This window comes from Mobula birostris, chromosome 2 (assembly GCF_030028105.1).
Source record: "Mobula birostris isolate sMobBir1 chromosome 2, sMobBir1.hap1, whole genome shotgun sequence".
Taxonomy (NCBI): domain Eukaryota; kingdom Metazoa; phylum Chordata; class Chondrichthyes; order Myliobatiformes; family Myliobatidae; genus Mobula; species Mobula birostris.
The window spans coordinates 133075603-133095473 of NC_092371.1; the positions used below are offsets into that span (position 1 = coordinate 133075603).

General features: G+C 43.1%; 1 protein-coding gene across 5 annotated transcripts in view; it reads left to right on the forward strand.

Moving 5' to 3' along the window:
* The window catches only part of LOC140191307 (cullin-9), a 332978-nt gene that overhangs the window by 277895 nt on the left and 35212 nt on the right, over positions 1 to 19871 (forward strand). For all 5 annotated transcript variants that reach the window (XM_072248616.1, XM_072248607.1, XM_072248588.1 and 2 more), the window contains 3 exons: positions 1022 to 1162; positions 2692 to 2856; positions 11834 to 11997. In XM_072248616.1, coding sequence (XP_072104717.1) covers positions 1022 to 1162; positions 2692 to 2856; positions 11834 to 11997 — 470 coding nt within the window. The remainder of the gene's footprint in view (positions 1 to 1021; positions 1163 to 2691; positions 2857 to 11833; positions 11998 to 19871) is intronic.

Genomic DNA, 19871 nt, shown 5'->3' on the forward strand with positions numbered 1-19871 from the left:
GCTGATACTGCAAATTATTATAATTTATATAAATGTTTTCAATGAAGATATGGTTGCCAAATATTTTGATGACACTAAGGATTAGTACAGTAAATTGAGAAGAGAACATGAGATTATGAAGAGTGATACTGTAGATAAGTATATGGAGAGAAGGATTGGCAAATCAAGAAAAATGCAGAAAAATGAAATTGTTTTGGCAGGAAAAATTAAGAAGATTATATTTAAAAATTGAGTGATTGCAGAGGTGTGAGATGCAAAAACGTATCTTAGTGCATGATTTGCAGATGTGAACAGCAAGTAATTAGGAAGTTAACTTTATTATTAAGGAGTCTGAATTCAAGTTTAAGGAGGGGATGCCTTGGTTAAAGAGGGCTTTTGTGAAACCATGTCTGGAATATTTAAGGAAAGGTGTTAATGTATTGGAAGCAGTCCATTGAAGGTATGCTAGGCAAATACTAGAATGGAAAGGTTGCCTTATCAGGAAAATTTGGACAGGTTAAGTATGTATCGGCTGTAATTTAGAAGGAAGGGGTCTTGATTGAGTTGCAAAAGATCTTGAGGGCTCTTGACAGTGAATGTGGGTGAATGTGTCCTCTAGTCCCCAGTTGTATGTTCTAGGAGAATATACAACTGGGGTGTGGGCAGGGGGAGGGTCAGGTGCTGCCTATTTAAGACAAATGAGGCAATACTTGTTTCTCAGTTGGAAGTCTTAGGAGCTTCCGTGCTTAAAGGAAGCAGAGTGTTTGAGTAATTTTACGGCAGAGGCAGATGAATACTTAATTAGCAAAGAGGTGAAATATTGCCAGTAGTAGACAGGAGTATAAAGTTGATTTTACAGTTAAATTAGCCATAATCTTATGCAATTCTGGAGCATACTTAAGGGGCTTATTCCTTTTACTTATTCTGATACCTGTGATTAGTTCTTGCTGGTAGTTGTAGGATGTGGATGATGCAGGATGATGACTCAGTTTTGGGTTACTGGTTGTATTTTGATGTGCTTTTGGTCTTTCCTTGTTCTCAGTCCTGCTGGAGAGAGTATTTAATAACCAGGATTGAGCAGAACTTGGTGCAGAATTGTACCTGTCCAATCTCTGACTGTCCTGCACAGCCGACAAATGAGTTCATCAGTTCTATCATATTCGATAGTGAGATTGCAGCCAAGGTAAGATATCAGTTCATTGGCAATTAAATGTAAAGCATAGCAGTAAGGCAGTTCATGTAGTTGCAAAATCCAGACAATCTTTCAGTTTAATATTGAGGAAGAACCGAAGATAGGTTTTCAAGAATGAAGGATTTATAGATCATTGATAGCTGTAAATGAATTGTGAAACTTTCGGTAGTTTATTGGTTTTTGATCAGAAGGTTGCAGTAACATTTTCTGTTTACTTGATGTATGTCCTGAGAACTTTTCAACTACTTGAAATAACCCTACAGTTTGTAGAGATTCTCCAAGATTAATCCAACTCCCATTATTATCACCACTGCGTGTAGAGCTTCTTGGAGATTGGTCTCAGAGTTTATAGAGACTGTTGGAGACAAATTCCAGTCTTTGTATAGATTTCTCTGGGACTGATCCCATTGTTAATGGATGGGACTGGTCCTGGTGTTTGTACACACTCCTTTGGAGGAAAACCTCTCCTTGATTTGTCTCTCTAGAAACCTATAAACACCAGGGCCAAGTATTTCAGGGGCTTGGTAACACAGTATGGAACTCATTGTCCTATTCCCCAAAAGCCTTTTCAGCACTGGTATCATAAATCAAAGGTGCAATGGAATACTCTCCGCTTAAATAGATATTTGCAGCTTTAATAACTCTCAAGAAGCTCAGCATTCAGAACCCCTTCTCTCTCCCTCCACCACCAGGTATAGCAGCTTCAATGCCACTATTTATAAAATGCCCACTATCCAAACCAGCAAATTTCACCACCAAAGGCAATTGCCACAAGGGACCACCCCTAACTTCTCTCAGTTTAAAACTCATTGTGACCTGAAAATATTCATGGTTCTTATTATAACTGGGTGAAAATCTTGGTGTTTCCTCCACAGCAGCACTCTGGAAGTACCTTCCCTGGAAGGGCTGCATTGGTCACCATCAGCTTTTCAAACACTACTAAGATGAGCAATAAATGATAGCTTGCCAACGACATGCTTAATCCATGAATGAGAAAAGTTGTTTTGACAAATGGCAGCTACTTCATTTGGCTGTGTTGTGACTTGAGCTGGTGCCTATTTGAACAAATTTTCATGTTCTGCCTGTTGAGTCTTTGCTGGCTCACAGAGCAATCATTCCCCAACTAACTTTTCCTGTAGACTGTTATTCCCACATTCTCACCAATCCCACCCCCGGATTCTAGCAGAATGGTGCAATAGTGTTTATACATTCACTTGCTGGAATCTGATTTCTTTGGGCTTGGCTAGTTTAAAGCATTTTTAAGCTTTTTGAGACAAGGCATTTATTTTTTTCTGTTGCCCAGCACTGCTATCTAATTACATCAGTTGTAAAGTATCTCTTCATTTGAAAATGTGGATTTAATACTATAATGTCTACAGACATGAGGAAGACAAAGCAACATATGAAACCTGAGGAAGGTTATACTCAGTAGAAATTAAATAGAGGGTGACTTTAGAGAATTGCTGACTGATATTGCCAAGCTGAGATACCTGACAGTCATTATCATTTTCTTTCAAAAGTATTCCAAAACACTACTGCGAGGCTATGTGGAATGTTGTTCGAACCTGACCTGGTGCACTAATCCTCAAGGTTGTGATCAAATCCTGTGTAAGGAGGGGATTGGCAGTGTTGGCACCTGTTCCAAGTGCTGCTGGTCCTCTTGCTTCTCCTGTAATTTCCCAGAGGTAAACATCTTTTATTAATGCTCTTTGCTTCCCTGAGATCCAGACAGAGTGAGTATTGCACCATTAGATGTTCTCCACTTGGGATGGACGTTAACCTAAGGACCTTTTAATGGGTATAAAAGATTTCTCCTGAGAGTCCAACCTATTAATACGCTCTCATATAATGTGGCTAAAAATAGATGCTCCAGCTGTTACTTAGGTGGGCTGTGATGTTACCTTTATTATGAGTTACTACATTTCAAAATTACGTAGTCATCAAGTCATAGATAAGCATAGCACAGAAACAGGCCCTTCCGCCCATCTAGTCTGTGCTGAACCATTAAATCTATCTACTTCTGTCGACCTGCACTGGGACCATAACCTTCTATACCCCTACCATCCATGTGCTTATCCTAATCTAATCCTGACAGATAATCTAATCTAATCCTAACTTCTCCTAATAGTTGAAATCAGGCTCACATGCACCACTTGTGCTGGCAGCTCATTCTGCACTCTCATGACCCTCTGAGTGAAGAGGTTTCCCCTCATGTACCCTTAAACTTCTCACCTTTCACTCTTGACCCGAGACCACTGATTGTAGTTCCACCCAACTTCAGTGGAAAAACCCTGCTTGCATTTACCCTATTTATAACCATCAAAATTTTGTATACCTCTATCGAATCTCCTCTCAATCTTCTACAAACTCCAAGGAATAAAGTCCTAACCTGTGCAATCTTTCCTTGTAACTTAGGTCCTCCAGACCCAGCAACATCCTCGTAAATTTTCTCTGTACTCTTTCAAACTTATTTACATCTATTCTGTGGAGGGGTGACTAAAATTACACACTATACTCTAAATTAGGCCTCAGCAATGTATTGTACAACTTCAACATAACATCCCATCTCCTGTACTCAGTACTTGGATATATGAAGGCCAACGTGCCTAAAGCTTTTCTTTATGACCCTATCTACCTGTGACACCATTTTCAATGAATTATGGATTTGTATTTCCAGATCCCTTTGTTCTACTTCACTTCTCAGTGCCCTTCCATTCACTGTTTAAGACCTACATTAGTTGGTCCTACTGAAGTGCAACACCTTGCGCTTGTCTGCAATAAATTCCATCTGCCATTTTTCAACCTATTTTTTCAGTTGGCCCAGATCCCACTGCAAGCCATGATAGCATTCCTCACTGTCCACTGTACGCCCAATCTTGGTGTCATCCACAAATTTACTGACCCAGTTAATCATTATTATTCAGATCATTGATACAGATGACAAACAGTAACAGACCCAGCACTGATCCGTATGGCACTCTATTAATCACAGGCCTCTAGTCAGAGAGGCGACCATCTACTACCTCATCGTGAATGCTGAGCAACTGAACTTTCTGACCAACCTCCCATGTGGGCCTTGTCAAATATCTTACTAAAATCCATGTAGACAACATCCACTGACTTGCTTTCATTCACTTTCCTGGTAACTTGCTTGAAAAATACTATAAGATTAGTTAGGCATGAACTACTATGCACAAAGCCATGCTCACCATCCTTAATCAGTCCATGTCTATCCAAGTACTTTTAAATGCAGTCCCTTAGAATACCATAGAACCATAGAAACTACAGCACAGAAACAGGCCCTTTGGCCCTTCTTGGCTGTGCCAAACCATTTTCTGCCTAGTCCCACTGACCTGCACACAGACCATATCCCTCCATACACCTCCCATCCATGTATCTGTCCAATTTATTCTTAAATGTTAAAAAAGAACCCGCATTTACCACCTCGTCTGGCGGCTCATTCCATACTCCCACCACTCTCTGTGTGAAGAAGCCCCCCCCTAATGTTCCCCTTAAACTTTTCCCCCCTCACCCTTAACCCATGTCCTCTGGTTTTTTTCTCCCCTTGCCTCAGTGGAAAAAGCCTGCTTGCATTCACTCTATCTATACCCATCATAATTTTATATACCTCTATCAAATCTCCCCTCATTCTTCTACGCTCCAGGGAATAAAGTCCTAACCTATTCAACCTTTCTCTGTAACTGAGTTTCTCAAGTCCCGGCAACATCCTTGTAAACCTTCTCTGTGCTCTTTCAACCTTATTTATATCCTTCCTGTAATTTGGTGACCAAAACTGAACAGAATACTCCAGATTCGGCTTCACCAATGCCTTATACAACCTCATCATAACATTCCAGCTCTTATACTCAGTACTTTGATTAATAAAGGCCAATGTACCAAAAGCTCTCTTTACGACCCTATCTACCTGTGACGACACTTTCAGGGAATTTTGTATCTGTATTCCCAGATCCCTCTGTTCCACTGCACTCCTCAGTGCCTTACCATTAACCCTGTATGTTCTACGTTGGTTTGTCCTTCCAACGTGCAATACCTCACACTTGTCAGTATTAAACTCCATCTGCCATTTTTCAGCCCATTTTTCCAGCTGGTCCAAGTCCCTCTGCAGGCTCTGAAAACCTTCCTCACTGTCTACTACACCTCCAATCTTTGTATCATCAGCAAACTTGCTGATCCAATTTACCACATTATCATCCAGATCATTGATATAGATGACAAATAACAATGGACCCAGCACTGATCCCTGTGGCACACCACTAGTCACAGGCCTCCACTCAGAGAAGCAATTCTCTACCACCACTCTCTGGCTTCTTCCATCGAGCCAATGTCTAATCCAATTTACCACCTCTCCATGTATACCTAGCGACTGAATTTTCCTAACTAACCTCCCATGCGGGACCTTGTCAAAGGCCTTACTGAAGCCCATGTAGACAATATCCACTGCCTTCCCTTCATCCACTTTCCTGGTAACCTCCTCGAAAAACTCCAACAGATTGGTCAAACATGACCTACCACGCACAAAGCCATGTTGATTCTCCCTAATAAGCCCCTGTCTATCCAAGTGCTTGTAGATTCTGTCTCTTAGTACTCCCTCCAATAACTTAGCTACTACTGACGTTAAACTCACCGGCCTATAATTTCCTGGATTACTTTTCGATCCTTTTTTAAACAACAGAACAACATGAGCCACTCTCCAATCCTCCGGCACTTCACCCGTAGACAGCGACATTTTAAATATTTCTGCCAGGGCCCCCACAATTTCAACACTAGCTCCTTCGAGGTCCGAGGGAACACCCTGTCAGGTCCCGGGGATTTATCCACTTTAATTTTCCTCAAGGCAGCAAGCACCTCCTCCTTTTCAATCTGTACAGTTTCCATGGTCTCACTACTTGATTCCCTCAATTCCATAGATTTCATGCCAGCTTCCTTAGTAAATACAGACGCAAAAAACCTATTTAAGATCTCCCCCATTTCCTTTGGTTCCGCACAAAGCCGACTGCTCTGATCTTCAAGAGGACCAATTTTATCCCTTACAATCCTTTTGCTCTTAACCTACTTGTAAAAGCTCTTTGGATTATCCTTCACTTTGACTGCCGAGGCAACCTCATGTCTTCTTTTTGCCCTCCTGATTTCTTTCTTAAGTATTTTCTTGCACTTCTTATACTCCTCAAGCACCTGATTTTACCCCCTGTTTCCTATACATTTCATACAACTCCCTCTTCGTCTTTATCAGAGTTGCAATATCCCTTGAGAACCAAGGTTCCTTATTCCTATTCAATTTGCCTTTAATCCTGACAGGAACATACAAACTCTGCACTCTCAAAATTTCCCCTTTGAAGGCTTCCCACCTACCAATCACGTCTTTGCCAGAGAACAACTTGTCCCAATCCACGCTTTTTAGATCCTTTCTCATTTCTTCAAATTTGGCCTTCTTCCAGTTCAGAACTTCAACCCTAGGACCAGATCTATCCTTGTCCATGATCAAATTGAAACTAATGGTGTTATGATCACTGGAACCAAAGTGCTCCCCTACACAGACTTCTGTCACTTGCCCTAATTCGTTTCCTAACAGGAGATCCAATATTGCATCCCCTCTAGTTGGTCCCTCTATATACTGATTTAGAAAACTTTCCTGAACACATTTTACAAACTCTAAACCATCTGGACCCCTAACAGTATGGGAGTCCCAATCAATGTATGGAAAATTAAAATCCCCTACCACCACAACTTTATGTTTCCTGCAGTTGCCTGCTATCTCTCTGCAGATTTGCTCTTCCAAGTCTCGTTGACTATTGGGTGGTCTGTAATACAATCCCACTAATGTGGCCATACCTTTCCTGTTTCTCAGCTCCACCCATAAGGACTCAGTAGACAAGCCCTCTAATCTGTCCTGCCTGAGCGCTGCTGTAATATTTTCCCTGACAAGCAATGCTACTCCCCCACCTTTCATTCCTCTGCCTCGATCACATCTGAAACATCGGAACCCTGGAATATTAAGCTGCCAGTCCTGCCCCTCCTGTAGCCTAGTTTCACTAATTGCTACAACATCATAATTCCATGTGTCAATCCACACCCTCAACTCATCCGCCTTCCAATAATTTTCTCACTGCTGATATCAGTCTCACTGTTTATAATTTCCTGATTTATTTTTGGAGCCCATCTTAATCAACAGAACAACATTGACTTTCCTTCATTCCTCTAGTATCTCACCCGTTGCTAAGGATCTAATTATCTCTGCTCAGGCCCCGACAATTTCTGCACTTGTCTCTCACAGGAGCTGAGGGAACACCATGTCAGGCTCTGGGGATTTATCCACCCTAATTTGTCTCAGGATAGCAAACACCTCCTTTGTAATCTGTGTAGGGTCCATGACTTCACTGCTTCTTTGCCTCACTTCTAAAGACTCTTGGTCCATCTCCTGAGTAAATACAGATGCAAAAAAATCTACCTCCCCAATATCTTTTGGCTCCTGATCTTCCAAAGAACCATTTTGTCTCTTGCAATTCTTTTGCTCTTAACATATCTGTAGAATCCCTTGGATTCTCCTTCATCTTGTCTGCTTGGGCAATCTCATGCCTTTTTTAGCCCTCCTGATTTCTTTCTTTAAGTGTCCTTTTGCATTTCTTATTCTCCATAAGCACTCATTTGTTCCTACCTGCCTATACCTGCTATGCACCTCCTTTTTTCTTCTTAACCAGGGCCTCAATATCTCATGAAAACCAAGATTTTCTACACCTGTTACCTTTATATTTTACTCTGCGAGGTACATTCAAGCTTTGTACTCTCAAAATAACACATTTGAAGACATCCAACTTTTCATTACTCCTTTGCTAGAAAACAACATATTGCAATCCACAATTGCCAGATCCTTTCTGACACCATCAAAGTAGGCCTTTCTTCAATTTAGGCTCTCAAGCCATGGACCAGACCTATCTTTTTGCATATTTACTTGAAACTAATTGCATTCTGATCACTAGATCCAAAGTGTTCCCTTACTTCTGTCATCTGCACTTTCTCATTCCGTAATAGATAAGTATCATCTTTGGGACTTCTACGTACTGATTAAGGAAGCTGTCCTGAACACATTTGACAAACTCTATCCCATCTGGTCCTTTTACAGTATGGGAGTCCCAGTCAGTATGTAGAAAGTTAAAATCACCTACTATAGTAACCTTATGTTTATTGCAACAGTCTGCAATCTGTTTACAAATTTGTTCCTCTCATTTCCTTGGACTGTCGGTGTCGCCTGTAATATAGCCCATTAACATGGTCAGATGGTTCTTATTTCTCAGTTGCACTCATAATGCCTCATTAGACGAGTTCTCCAGTATGTCCTGACTGAGCACTACAGTGACATTTTCCATAACCAGTAACACCATCACTCTTCCTTTCATCTCTCCCGTTCTGTCAAGTCTGAAACAATGGAACTCCGTAATATTGACCTGCCAATCCTGCCCCTCCTACATCAAGTCTCGCTAATGGCTTCTAATTATTTATCCATGTTCTGAGCTCATCTGTCTTTCCTAAGATACTTCTTGCATTGAAGTATATGCAGCTTAGGACATTACTCGCACCATGCTCAACCTTTTGATCCTGACTTTGAGTTCTTAATAACATCCGTCTCCACAACCTCTCCACTAACAGTTCTGGTACTCTGGTTCCCATCCCCCTGCAACTCTTGCTTAAATTCTACCATGCAGCTCTAGCAAACCTTCCTGCTAGGTTATTAGTCCCCTTCCAGTTCAGGTGCAAACTGTCTCTTCTGTACCTCTCCCACCTTCCCAGGAAGGGAAGCCAATGATCCAAAAATCTTATGCCCTCCCTCCTACACCAATTCCTTAGCCACATATTAAACTGTATAAACTTTCTATTTCTGGCCTTACTTACATGTGGCATGAGTAGCAATACTGAGATCACAACTTTGGAGGTCTTGCCCGTTAACAGCACTGAACTCCCTTACCTTCCTTTGCAGAACCTCGTCACTCTTTCTACCTATGTCATTGGTAGCTGCATGGACCACAACCTCTGGTTGTTCACTCTCCCACTTAAGAACGCTGAGGATTTGATCCGAAATGTCCCTGACCCTGGCACCCAGGAGGCAACATGCTTTCCGGGAATCTCGTTCTGGTCCACAATGCCTCCTTTCTTTTCCCCTAACTAATGAATCCCTTGTCACTGCAGCTCGTCTCTTCTCCCTTCCTTTCTGAGTTGCAGAGTCAGATTCAGTGCCAGAGACTTGGCCGCTGTGACTATCCTCTGCTAGGTCTCGGTCATTGCCCACCCTCCTCCCCCCCCAACGGTATCCAAAGTGGTATACCTGTTGTTGAGGGAGATGGCCTCAAGGGTATTCTGCACTGGCTCCTTAACCCCTTTCTCCTTCCTGATTGTCTCCCATTTTCCTGTGGCCTGCACCTTTGGTGTAACTACCTCTCTATGTGTTCTCTCTATCACCCCCTCAGCCTCCCAAATGATCTGGAGTTCATCCAGTTCCAGCTCCAACTCCTTAATACAAAATGTTAGAAGCTGCAGCTAGATGCACTTTTTGCAGGTCTAGTCGTCAGGGACACTAGAAGTCTCTCTGCCTTCCCACATACTGCAAGCGGAGCATTCCACTATCCTGCCTGGCACCTCTATTATTCTGAGTACTGTAAATATAAAGAAGGAAGAACAATAAACTGTGGGTACTTTGTAAGTAATGTGCAGTACTTTGAGAGATCAATTGCCAGGGTTTAAGGAAATGATTCATCAGCACCTACTCAAAAGCTGTTAGGGATAGGCAAGCAATAGGCTTTGCCAGCAATTCCCACATCTGTAAAAGCAATTTTAAAATGAATATAAAATGTTGTGTAAAATAGAGAATTAACACAAGTAAAGGGAAAGATTTGGGAAAGGGATAAAAAAAATGAAAAAATTAAGTAAATAAGTACATAGGGATTGGATAATTATGTCTGCGGGCAGGAGCAAGCATGAACAAATTAGGATATAAACACCTACAATGGTTGATACATAGGCTTATATACAACATTTTGGACCAGTGGAAATGGTCCAGAAGGGTTATATGGAAACTATTATTACCATTTTTCTTAACAACTAATTCCATTACTTAGCCTAATAGGTTAGATTTACCACTGTACATAATTATCTATTTAAATGTTTATTTTCCTTTTATATCATCTCAATGTGTACTTAAGAATGTATAAATAATTGTAGTTTTATACATATAAAAAAATGGAAAAGGTTATATGTGTGAAAAAAGTACATGATATTTGTGAATTCCTTATCCAAATAAAAATAAAACTAAAAAAAAATGTTGTGTAAAAATCTGAGTTGGTGGACCCTTTTAAATAGATGTAAGTTTTACCTCTAAAATTAGGACTAGCTGAAAAAGATAACGAATGACAATATTTGTCACATGTAGATTGAAGCATAAAGTGGGATGCATCGTTTGCGTCAAATCAAATCAGTGAGGATTTTGCTGTGTGGCCTGCAGATGTCACCACACTTCCAGTGCCAACACAGTATGTCCACAACTTTGGAATGTGTGAGGAACCTGGAGCACCCACAGGAAACCGACATGGTCACAGGGAGATGAGACAATCTGCAGATGCTGGAAATCCAAGCAAAGGTCACAGGGAGAACTCCTTACAGACAGTGGCAGAAATTGACCCCAATCTTACAGCTGGTACTGTAATAGCGTTATGCTACCTGCTCCATAAGAAATAGGAGCAGGTGTAGGCCGTCTGGCCCTTCGAGCCTGCTTCGCCATTCAATAAGGTCATGGCTAAACTGGCCAGTTCTACCGACCTGCTTTTTCCCCATAGCCCTTAATTCCCCTAGTATGCAAAAATCCATCCAACCTTGGCTTAAATCTATTTACTGAAGTAGCCTCCACTGCTTCATAGGGCAGAGAATTCAACACTGTTGGTGTTCTCCTGTGTTCTTCTCAGAATAATCAGTTTAAAGTCTCTTTTTCCTTGCACTCTCATTAATTTTAAATAGAATCATTACTCTCTGTAACCAACCAATGCCTTTTGCCTTTGAAATGGCCTTTTGACTTCTGCTTTTATTGTTACTTCTGAAGATGCTCATTTTTGCCAGGCTGTATTTGTCCAGTAATGTAACCAAAAATCCACTGTCTTACTAATGTCTTCCTGCAAGTTATGAGATGTGATAAGAACCAAGAGTGATAAGAATGTAGCTTTTGAGATGGCAGTGAAAAGAATGAGTGATACTGGAGGAAGGAATGTTTTGTAAGGAAACAGGTAGTATAATGTGGGAAAATATTACAAAATATGTCATCTGGTCCATTTGTTGCAGTGTTTCTGAACAAAATTCCTTTTTCCTGCATCATAGAAAGGTGTGGTAGTTGCTAATTAAAGATGTCTATCGAGGTGAATCACACACCACAGCTCTTGTACATTATGGTTGCCTAGATACTTTAGAGTTATATTTGTGCAGTCATTTCTAGATTCTAAATAGTCATGGATAGAAAAATTTTAGAGGGATATATGCTAAGCTTGAGAAGATAGAACTAGCTTGGATGGGAATCTTGATTTGTATAGGCAGGTTGGGTCATATGATTCTTAAGGGTGAAAAGACTTAAGCCAACATTCTCTGATCCTGCCTTCCATTCTCATGTTGTAGGCTCACTATCCTGCCAGCTGCAGCCACATGTCACAATGGATGGATGATGGAGGGTACTATGAGGGAATGACTATGGAAGCACAAAGCAAGCACCTGGCAAAACTCATCTCTAAAAGATGTCCAAGCTGCCATGCACAGATTGAGAAGAATGAAGGCTGCCTCCAGTGAGTCAGTGTGTTCATTGGTTATTTTTAAAAATATAAGCACTTTGCACTTTATACTAAAGAAAGCTATTCAGCCCAAGAAAACAGCTCTCCTCCTTCCTCCCCCCCAAACCCCCACTATCCTGCATTCATTTGATCAAGACTAATCCACAAATCAGCTCTGCTTGATTTGAATCTATGTAAGCTTATTCAGTGAGTATTGGCTGAACTTGTTCTTCAAAGATTCATTTGCATCAACAGCCCATTCTAGAACATAGAACAGTACAGTAGAGTATGGGCCCTTCAGTCCATGATGTTATGCTGACTTACATAAATCTACTTCACGAGCAGTTTAATCCTTCACTCTTATATAACTCTCCATTTTTCTACACCATGTGTCCAAGAGTCTATTAAATCAGCCTCTAGCAATGTGTTCCGTGCACCTATGGCGGGGGGGGGGGGGGGGGGGAGGAGATCTATCATTTCCCCTAAACTTCCCTCCACTGGCCTTAAAAATTAGTCCTCTGATATTAGCCATTAGCCATTGTCCCCCTAGGAAAAAGGAACTGCTTGTCCATTCTATCTCAGCCTCTCCTAATTGTATATACCTCTATGAAGTTGCTGCTCACCCTCTTTTACTCCAAACATAAAAGACTTAGCTCATTCAACCTTTCCTCATAAGACATATTCTCTCATCTGGCCAGCATCCAGTAAGTCCTCCTCTACACCCTCTTTAAAGCTTCCACATCCTTCCTATAATGTGGTGACCAGAACTGAGCACAATACTCCAAGTGTGGTCAACCCAGAGTTTTAATGAGCTGCTACATTAGCTCGCGGCTGTTGAGCTCAGTTCCCCATATAATGATCGCCAACGGACCATTAACCTTAACCACCCTCTTTACTTGCATGCCAACATTAAGGATCCATGGACTTGGACCCCAAAACTCCTCTGATCCCACATACTTCTAAAAATCCTGCCATTAACCTTGTACTCTGCCTTTAGGTTCAACCTTCCAAAGTTCATCTTACTACAGTTTTCCAGATTGAACTCTATCTGTACAGTTCTGCATCCTGTTTATCCTGCTGCAACCTATGACAACTTTCCACACTGTTGTGTTGTGGATGAAATCACCAGAGAGACAGAGTCACTGGTAGATACAAAGCAGCTTCTTTATTCGACACAACAAGGTACAGCAGACATCATACAGACAGAGATGCCTTCAGTAGAAAGGTCTGCTAGCCCAATGTGGGCTCGATATTTATATGCTAAACACAATGGGCAATTGCTGTTTACAAGGTCATAGACAATGCATAGACAATGCTTCCTTTTGAAGCTACATACAAAACATCACACCTTCTGACTTCATCCTTTCCTCCTGATGCCAATGTGTCTGGGTTGGTATTCACAGCCTTTAGGAGTGCAAGTCAAATTCACAATACACTTATTTGGTATTTTACATGCTAATATAAAGGACAATTAGTATATATAAAGTATAGATAAGGCTATCTTCGAAACCTGTAAACTCCACACTTCCGTCCGCAGCGTCTGGCTAGTATTCTGATATTCACAGCTTTTAGGAAATGCATTGTTGTGAACTCAATCCACAGTACTTTGTCAAACAGAAGATTGGTGGCCAAAGTCATTTAGGTGTAAATGAATCATCTACCCAAAAGCTCACTCTAGCAGTCCCTCCTCTTGGCCCTCCTGGACAAAAATTAAATTTCTACCAGGAAAGGCCAACCTAGGAGGATCTGCTCAAATAGGGCAGCAAAAAACACCCTGTCTCAAAATCCCCCCCCCCCCCCAGTGTTATGTACCTCGATATCTATCCTAGCATTCCCTAATTGCTACCTACTAAATGTTAAGCAGAGAGGCTGTTCCAAGTCTTTAGGAAATGCGGCTCCTTTCGTGTACCTGTTGGCTCTTTTCCTGCAGGCTGACTGCAGCTTAATCACATTCCTTTGTCTTCAGTCCTTCATCCTCTGGTCGCTGAAACTCTCCTTCAAGGAGCACCCACAGGCCTTCTCATTGATGTACAGGAAGGGGTTGGGGTTGCCTCGATGTAAATGTATGCAAGGACCTCTCCCCGGTGGCACCCCCTTCCAAATTGTCCGGTTGATCACTGGCCCAACTGCTGAAAGGGGCCCAGCTCCTCAGACGGGGGGTGCTGCTTTAAGATGCTGCGTGCAGTCTGAAATGCCATCAAAGTGGTGGAACTTGCTATCTCTGCTTTAACTCAAAAATCCCTCCCCGTCTATTTCCCAATAATTTACTATACTATGCTATAAAATTAATCATCTACCTTCAGCAACCAGCCTTCTTTACAGAGTACCATCATCATCACACTTTAGCAGGCTATTCATGGTTTTCTAACACGCTCTCAGTGTCTTCTGTCACGCTGTCAGCATTTTCTGCCTTTGCGTTTTCTCCGGGTGTGTTTTCATCAGCTGTGGTCAGGTCTGGCGTGGCCGGCTGGTGTTCCTCTCTTAGGTTCTCTGTAATTACATGGTTACTGGGTACACTTGGTTCCCCACTCCGTCTGTGGGAGCAACAAGAGGGCGAGTTGTATGCTTTAACCTGAGTCCAGTGTTTTCACTGGCTGCCTCACCGAGTCTGTACACAGACACACGTATCATTGGTTAAGAGTACCGTTTGTGGTCTGATCCACTTGGGGGCAAACCCTGGCCTTTCCGGCAGCACCCTCACCATAACTTGGTCGCCGGGCTGTGAAAGGACTATCCCCTTTCCCTCTGGCTCTCTCTGATCAGCGATTCGCTGCTGTTGTTTTGCTCTGTCCTTCAACACTTTACGTTGGTTACAAAGGTCTTTCACATATTGGGTCATTTATCCCTGTAAGCCCCAGGCTCCCCACAACCCATAATTACCCCATAAGGGAGTCGTATTGCTCGCCCCGTCAATAATTCGTAGGGGCTGAGACCTAGCGTGCAGTTCCGGGTTGCGTGCAATCTCATCAGGATTCCTGGTAATCCATCAACCCATGTCTTTCCTGTCTCAGCTATAGCTTTGGCTAACGCATTCTTGATTGTTCAGTTCATCCTTTCTACCATCCCTGAACTCTGGGGGCGGTAGGGTATGTGGAACCGTTGTTGAATCCCTAGCAGTTGATACATTTCCTTCATCACTTTCCCTGTGAAATGTTCTCCCTGATCTGTGGACTGGGGTTCCCCACCTTGGGAGGATTTCCTGAACTAGGATCCATGCAGTGGTGCGGGCGGTGCAGTGCCTTGTTGAGAAAGCCTCTACCCACCGGGTGAAGTGATCCATAATTACTAGACGGTAGCTTCTCCCCCTGCTTTTTGGCAGGGGCCCTGTGAAGTCTAACTGGATGTTTTCCCAGGGTCCTCTCGGCCGAGGCTGATTTGCCAGCTTTCTGCCCTTACCAGAGTTATGCTGTGCACAAATGATACAATGGCAGCATAGGGCAATTGCTATTTACAAGGTTATAGACAATGCTTCCTTTTGAAGCTACATACAAAACATCACACCTTCTGACTTCATCCTTTCCTCCGGACGCTAACATGTCTGGGTTGGTACACACAGCCTTTAGGAGTATAAGTCAAATCCACAATACATTTATTTGGTATTTTACGTGCTAACATAGAGGACAATTAGTATATATAAAGTATAGATAAGGCTGTCTTCGAAACTACCTGTAAACTTCACACTTCCATCCGCAGCGTTTGGCTAGTATTCCGATATTCACAGCTTTTAGGAAATGCATTGTTGTGAACTCAGTCCACAGTACTTTGTCAAACAGAAGACTGGTGGCCAGAGTCATTTAAGTGTAAACGAATCATCTACCCAAAAACTCACTCTAACACACACTATCCACAATACCACCAACCTTTGTGTTATCTGTAAACTTACTAACCCACCCTTCCACTTCCTCATCCAAACATTTATAAAAATCACAAAGAGCAGGGGCCCCACAGCAAATCCCTGCAGAACAACACTAGTCACTGACCACAAGGCAGTATATATTTACTACCACTCTCTCCCTTCTGTGGGTGAGCGATTTCTGAAACAATGTAGCCAGGTTTCCGTGGATCCTCTGCCTCATGAAATTCTCAATGACCTGAGGATGGGGAGCCTTGTCAAGTGCCTTATTAAAATCCAAATCCACCACATCCTCTGCTGTCCTGTTATCAAAGTATTTTGTCACATCCTCAGAGAATTCACTCAGGCTCATGAGGCTTGACCTGCCCCACAAAAAGCCATGCTGACTATCCCAATAAGACTATGCTTCTCTAAATGCTTATAAGTACTGCCTTTAAAAATTCTCTCCATTAGTTTGCTCACCATAAACATAAGACGCAATGGATTATCCCTGTTGCCTTTTCGTGTTCAATGGAACAACATTTGCCATCTTCCAATCCTCTGGTCCTACTCTTGTGGCCAGCGAGGACATGAAGATCATCAGCAACACCTTAGCAGTCTCTTCCCTCACTTTCCATAGTAACCTGGCGTATATCCAGCAGGCCCTTTCAAAGACTTACCTATCCTAATATTTTTCAATAGCTCCAATACTGCCTCTTTCTTAACTTTGACATGCTCCTGTACATTATTAGCCTGTTCTACACTGAATTTACATTCATCAAAGTCCCTCTCACTGGTGAATACTGAGGCAAAATATTCATTAAGGACCACCCCTACCACCTCCAGGCACATGATTCCCCCACAAATGAGAAAATCTGTAGATGCTGAAAATCCAAACAACACACACAAAATACTGGAGGAACTTAGCAGGCCAGGCAGCATCTATAGAAAAGAGACAGTTAACGTTTTGGGCCAAGACTCTTAAGCAGGACTGGAGTAAAAAAGATGAAGATGAGAGTTAAAAGGTGGGAAGAGGAGAAGGGGAAACAGTGTGATAGGTGAAACCGGGAGAGGGAGGGATGAAGTAAAGAGCTGGGTGTTGATTGGTGAGAAATACGGGGCTGGAGAAGGGGGGAGTATGATAGGAGAGGATAGAAGGCCATGGAAGAAAGAAAAGGGGGGAGGAACACTGAAGGGAGGCAATGGGCAGGCAAGGAGATAAGGTAAAAAAGGGAAAAAGAGATGGGGAAAGGTGAAAGAGGGTGGGGACCATTACTGGAAGTTCGAGAAATCAATGTTCATGCCATCAGGTTGTGAGACTGTCCTGAATGGTAGAGGCAATTGCGACAATAGAGGAGGCCATAGATTGACATATCAGAATGGGAAGTGGAAACAAAATGGGTGGCCACTGGAAGGTCCCACGTCTGGTGGACGGAGCGTAGCTGCTCAGTGAAACGGTCTCCCAATCTACGTTGGGTTTCACTGATATACAGGAGGCCACATTGGGAGCACCAAACTGTATATGACCTCAACAGACTTACAGGTAAAGGTCACCTTACCTGGAAGGACTGTTTGGGGCCCTGAATGGTAGAGTGGGAAGAGGTGTAGAGGCAGGTGTAGCACTTGTTCCACTTGCAAGGATAAGTGCCAGGAGGGACAAATGGATAAGGGAGTCGCATAGGGAATGATCCCTGCGGAAAGCAGAATATTGGGGGGCGGGAAAGATGTGCTTGGTGGTGGGATCCCACTGGAGATGGGGGAAGTTACGGGGAATTATATGCTGGATGCAGAGGCTGGTGGAGTGGTAGGTGAGGACAAGAAGAATCCTATCCCTGGTAAGGTAGCGGGAGGATGGGTGAAAACAGATGTGTGTGAAATGGAAGAGATGTGGTTGAGGTCAGCGCTGATGGTGGAGGAAGGCAAGTCCCTTTCTTTGAAGGAGGAGGACATCTTCGTTCTGGAATGAAGAGCCTCATTCTGAGAGCAGATGTGGTGAAGGCAGAGGAATTGAGAGAAGGGGATGGCTTTTTTTTTTACAATTAACAAAGTGGGAGGTGGTATAGTCCAGGTAGCTGTGAGAGTCCGTGGGTTTATAATATACATCAGTAGATAAGCTGTCTCCAGAGACAGAGACAGTGGCAGTGAGATTGAGAAAGGGGTGGGAGGTGTTGGAAATTGATCAGGTAAATTTGAGGGCAGGGTAGAAGTTGGAGGCAAAATGGGTGAAGTTGCCGAGTTCTACATGGTTTCAAGAAGCAGCACCAGTGTAGTCGTCGATGTCGCTTAGGAAAAATGTGGGACAGCCACCAGTGTAGGCTTGGAATGTAGTCAACAAACAGGTAGGCATAGCTGGGACCCATGCGAGTGCCCATGGCTACACCTTTTCTTTGAAGGAAGAGGGAGGAGCCAAAGGAGAAATTAATTAAGAGTGAGGACAAGTTCCACTAGAAGGAAGAGAGTGATGATGGGGGGGAAAGTGGCTGGGTCTGAAGTCCAGAAAGAAACAGAGAAATTTGAGGCCTGCCTGTTGCGGGATGGAGATGTATAGGGATTGGACATCCATAGTAAGAATAAGATGATGGGGGCTAGGGACTTGAAATTAAAAAGATCCAAAGCATGTGAAGTGTCATGGATGTAGGTAAGAAGAGACTGAATTGTTGGGGGGGCTGGGAATAAAACATATGAATTTCCTCTGGTCCCTACCTACCATCCCACTAGCCTGCGTGTCCAGCACGATTCTCCGCTACTTCCACCATCTCCAACGGGATCCCAGCACCAAGCACATCTTTCCCTCGCCATCACTTTCTGCTTTCCACAGGGATCACTCCCTACGCGACTCCCTTGTCCATTCATCCCTCCCCACTGATCTCTCTCCTTGCACTTATTCTTGCAAGCAGAACAAGCACAAGGGCCCCATGCAGTCCTTCCAGGTGAGGTGACACTTCACCTGTGAGTCTGTTGGGATGATATACTGTGTCTGATGCTCCAGGTGTGGCACTCTTGTACATTGGTGAGACCTAACATAGATTAGGAGTCCGTTCCGCCGAGCACCTATGCTTTGTCTGCCAGAAAAAGTGGGATCTCCCAGTAGCCACCCATTTTAATTCCACATCCCATTCCCATTCTGATATGTCAATCCATAGCCTCCTCCACTGTTGTGATGAGGCCACACTCAGGTTGGAGGTACAACAACTTGTATTCCATCTGGATAGTCTCCAACCTGATGGCATGAACATCGGCTTCTGGAATTTCCAGTAATGTCCCCCCCCCCACCCTCTCACCTTATCTCCTTGCCCGCCCATTGTTTCCCTCTGATGGTGATCCTCCTTTTTCTTTCTTCCATGGCCTTCTGTCCTCTCCTATCAGACTCCCCCTTCTTCAGCCCCGTATCTCTTTCACCAATCAACTTCCCAGCTCTTTACATCACTCCTTTCCCTACCTTTTAACTCTACTCCTCATTTTTTTTTCTCCAGTCCTGCTGAAGGGTCTCGGCTTGAAACGCTGACTGTGCTCTTTTCCATAGATGCTGCCTGGCCTGCTGAGTTGCTCCAGCATTTTTAGTGTGTTACATAATTCCCCTTTTATCCCTGAGTGGTGCTATCCTCACTCTAGTCATCACATGAAAAACATCTTGGCATTTTCCTTAATCCTATTCATCAGGACTGTCTCGTGTCCACTTCTGGCTCACTTAAGATCCCTCCTGGCTACCTTGTAACTCTGGAGAGCCCTTTCTGATCTTTGCTTCCTAAACCTTAAGTATGCTTTCCTCCTCCTCTTGACTAAATGTTCCTCCTCTCTTGTCAACCATGCTTCCTCCACCCTACCATAATTCCCCTGTCTCAGCTAGATAATCCTAACCGGTACCCCATGTAAGTGGTCCCTAAAGAACCCCTCCATTCTGCAATGCATTTTCCTGAGAACATCTGATCTCTGTTGATGCTCACAAGTTCCTGCCTAATACTATTGTAATTAGTAACACAAGAGATTGTGCAGATGCTGGAAATCCAGGGTAACCTGTACAAAAATATTGGATGAGTCCTGATGAAGGGTTTTGGCC